We start from the raw sequence: 3,270 nt of genomic DNA on the forward strand, positions 1-3,270 counted from the left end.
AAGTGTTGTGGGGGAGGGGGAAGAGGGTATGGAGCATGTCTAGTGCTCAGTAATGAGGAAGGACAAAGGGCTTTGGGATCAGTGACTCAGCATATGTCCTGGCCACTCCTCATTCCTGCCTCCCAATGGTAACTTTGTCCCTCTCATTAGTGAATGAGGCATAATGGGTAAAATAGGGCTCGCAGAAGGACCAAGGATGGCCCTGGGTCATACAGACCATCCTTGGTGAGGACATGACCAATTGCAGTTTGATTTGGTGCTTGCTCACCCCACACCTGGCTCTGCCCTCCATGACAAGGCAGGGTGGAGGCTGGGAGAACTTGGAGCCTCCAGCTCACAGCTCCACACACAGCTGAAAGAGCAGGGACGGGGGCAGGCATCTGCACAGGACCTTTATTTCTCATATTTCTCTGACTCGAGTAGGGGTTTTGGAGGTTCAACTTGGCGTACATTTTCTCCTGGAGACAGGTCCCCTTCTTCAGCTGGGATCCTCGTCTTCACTGGAGTCCCCATCGTCAGTCTTAGGTTCATCTGGTGGAGGGGGAGGGGGTTTCTTTTCTGAGCCCCCCAGCCAGGCCCCTACAGCTGACCCCATGAAGCCCAGGAGAATGTTGGAAGATGCAGAGAGTCCAGCTGCCCCTGGGGAAGAGACAGACGGTGAGCAAAGGGGATGTGCAGTGGCCAGGGGCCTGGGCCTCTCGGAAGGCCCAGAGACCCACCCTGCTAACCTCCAGCACATCCTGAACCCCTGGGGTCTTTGCTTTGGGGAGAGGATGCTGAAAGCAGCTGACAGAGAAGACATGGGACAAATTCATGGGAAGAGGGACACCCAACCACAGACCTGAGAGTTACTAGCCCCTCACTTTACAAAGGGGTCACTGAGGTCCACAGCAGAGAGGGGACTTGCCCATGTCACCAGCAAGCCTGGGTGGGGCTGGACCCAGAGCCCAGACACCATGCACTTAGGCCAGGTCTCCTTCTCTCCCTCTCCTTACCCAGCACCCCTCCCCCCTCCACGCCCACCTCAAACCTTCCTCAGAAGGAGACAGAGCCAGGACAGTGAGGGAGGGACAAAGGACCAGGGATGCTGAGGATCACGGGAATGATCCCGCCCAGGCGTCACCCCCAGGGTCGGATCCTCTGAGGCTCTGGCCTTCCCCCATGTCCTCCCCCTCCCCACCGCCACAGCAAGCCTGGCCGGGACACTTACCCACTGACTGCAGAGTAGCCACCAGGCTGCCGGCGGCAACTCCACCTCCGTTGGCGATGGCAGCTGCGGACATCATCTTGGCAGCGATGGAGGAGGCCGCGATTCCGGCCCCTGTGAAGCCAATGGCGCTGAGCGTCACCGGCACCGCCGCCACGGCCACAGCTGCGGGGGGGGGGGGTAACTTTAATGTGGGGAATGGGCTCAGGGGAATGGGTCCCTTAGGAACTCCTTGACAGCTTCTGGGGAGAGCTGAGAGAGTGGGCAGTCTGCTGCGGCATATGGGAGACAAGGGCTTGGAGAGGGTCCCGAGCTACAGTAAAGGTGGGGGTGTGGAGCCAGGTGAGGGCAAAGAGGCCACAGGACAGGCCTCTCTTCCTGGCTTTGCCTGTAACTTGCTGTGTGACACTGGGGAAGTCACTACCCCTCCTGGGCCTCAGTTTCTTTTGAGTAAAGGATGGGGATGAAATAAACCTTTTTTTTTTTTAAAGTACTTTCAGCCACAACTCCACTTTTCAAACTGCACTACATGCTCAATATATTCACGGCCTAGTGGAGAAGCTGGGGCAGGAAGCTGGAAAGGGGGCCTTGAGCCCCCTCCCCCCTGGAAGTCTTGCTTTCCACCTAGCAGATCCAGGCGGGGCAGCGAGGGCTGGCACCCCTCTTCACCCCTGCAGCGCCGTGTCTCTGTGGTCTCACATCCACCCAGCCTGGTGGGGCAGAGGTCGGCAATGGATGGATAGGGTCCAGGTGACTCACCGCCTCCGACTGCAGCACACGCCACCCGTTCTTTGGGGGGAAAGAGAAAGAGTGAGTGAGTTGGAGGAGTGAGGGAAAGAAGCGGCTCCCTTGCCCTTGGCCCTTAGTGGGTTGGATGGGGACACCTGCCCAGCCCCCCGGGCCCTGGGGGAAAGGGGCTCACTCAACATCGTGCAGCCGTCCCAGGTCCAAATCAGCCTTGTAAGTGCCTGACGGGCGAGGTTAGGCGGTCCAGTCCCTGGGCGGGGCCGGCCAATGGGGACACAGCCCGACCCTCGCACCGTGGCCCTAGAGAGACACAGGAACCCGCCGACTTCCTGCGCGCGCCCCAACCTGTACGTGCTCCTCCCCGTGCGTGTGTCCCCACCCGCGCGCCCGCCCCACCCCCGCGCGCGTGTCCCCACCCGCGCGCCCGCCGGGTCAGCCAACCACCTCGCTGCAAGGCGGGCCAGCCAACCCGCTCTCCAGCTCACCCGCCTACTGGTGGTTTTCTTCGGTGAGTTTCTTCTTGTTTGATCCACCTTCCAAAGAGCGCAAAAGGACCGGAAGCCCGCAGAAGTGGCCGTGGTTCCAAGTCTTACAGAATTAGACTCCTGTAAGCTCGGGGCACTGGGTTGGTGGTTAAGCTCCTGTTGGAAACCCTGGTGGTGTAGTGGTTAGGTGCTATGGCTGCTAATCAAGAGAGCCGGCAGTTCGAATCCACCAGGTGCTCCTTGGAAACTCTATGGGGGCAGTTCTACTCTTCCTATAGGGTCGCTATGAGTCAGGATCAACTCGATGGCACTGGGTTTGGTTTTGGTTTAAGCTCCTGTTGGAAACCCTGGTGGCATGGCGGTTAAGTGCTACAGCTGCTAAAAGGTCGGCAGTTCGAATCCGCCAGGCACTCCTTGGAAACTCTATCGAGCAGTTCTACCCCGTTCTATAGGGTTGCAATGAATCGGAATCCACTCGACGGCAGTGGGAGGTGGTGGTGGGAGCTCCTGTTGCCTCCTTACCCTCCCCCACCCGCCTCGTGCCCTCCCCCCCCCAAAGGGAAAGCGCAGAGCAACACAGAAATCTCCAAAGGGAGCTAATGTTACATTTTGGGATCTTTCTTTCCATTCCGTCTGTTATCCTCTACGTAAACCTTCCTGCAGGTTCGAATCACACTGTGCCCACTGCTTTGTCAAAGGCTCGTTTTGTTTAATCAGTCATTTAAATTTGCCCAGACAGTTTAATATTTATTCTTCAATAGAATTTTTTAAAGTCGAGTTTATTAAGGTATAATTTATACACAGGAAAATCCACCCTTTTACTGTATATTT

At 57.3% G+C, this 3,270-nt stretch overlaps 1 protein-coding gene across 2 annotated transcripts; it reads right to left on the bottom strand.

The window, feature by feature from the left end:
- Window positions 1-379: 379 nt before the first annotated feature.
- Window positions 380-2,305, bottom strand: LOC100663879 (interferon alpha-inducible protein 27-like protein 2A). 2 transcript variants are annotated; one of them, XM_023546530.2, is made up of 4 exons: window positions 2,130-2,305; window positions 1,832-1,996; window positions 1,211-1,372; window positions 380-639 (listed from the first exon to the last, which is right to left on the bottom strand). In XM_023546530.2, the coding sequence occupies exons 1-4, from the start codon at window positions 2,134-2,136 to the stop codon at window positions 479-481; spliced, it is 495 nt and encodes a 164-aa protein (XP_023402298.1). In that variant the 5' UTR covers window positions 2,137-2,305; the 3' UTR covers window positions 380-478. The 2 variants fall into 2 exon arrangements, with proteins under 2 accessions (XP_023402298.1, XP_023402299.1); XM_023546531.2 differs by having other exon boundaries at window positions 1,967-1,996; window positions 2,130-2,301.
- Between the last annotated feature and the right edge of the window lie 965 nt (window positions 2,306-3,270).

The sequence above is a fragment of the Loxodonta africana genome, chromosome 10 (assembly GCF_030014295.1).
Source record: "Loxodonta africana isolate mLoxAfr1 chromosome 10, mLoxAfr1.hap2, whole genome shotgun sequence".
In the NCBI taxonomy this organism is placed as follows: Eukaryota; Metazoa; Chordata; class Mammalia; order Proboscidea; family Elephantidae; genus Loxodonta; species Loxodonta africana.

Coding starts and splice junctions, on each gene's coding strand:
- LOC100663879 (XM_023546530.2), bottom strand. Junction 1,373..1,831: donor GCCCCGCCTGGATCTGCTAG/GTGGAAAGCAAG, acceptor CCCCCCCCGCAG/CTGTGGCCGTGGCGGCGGTG. Junction 640..1,210: donor GGCTACTCTGCAGTCAGTGG/GTAAGTGTCCCG, acceptor TCTCTTCCCCAG/GGGCAGCTGGACTCTCTGCA.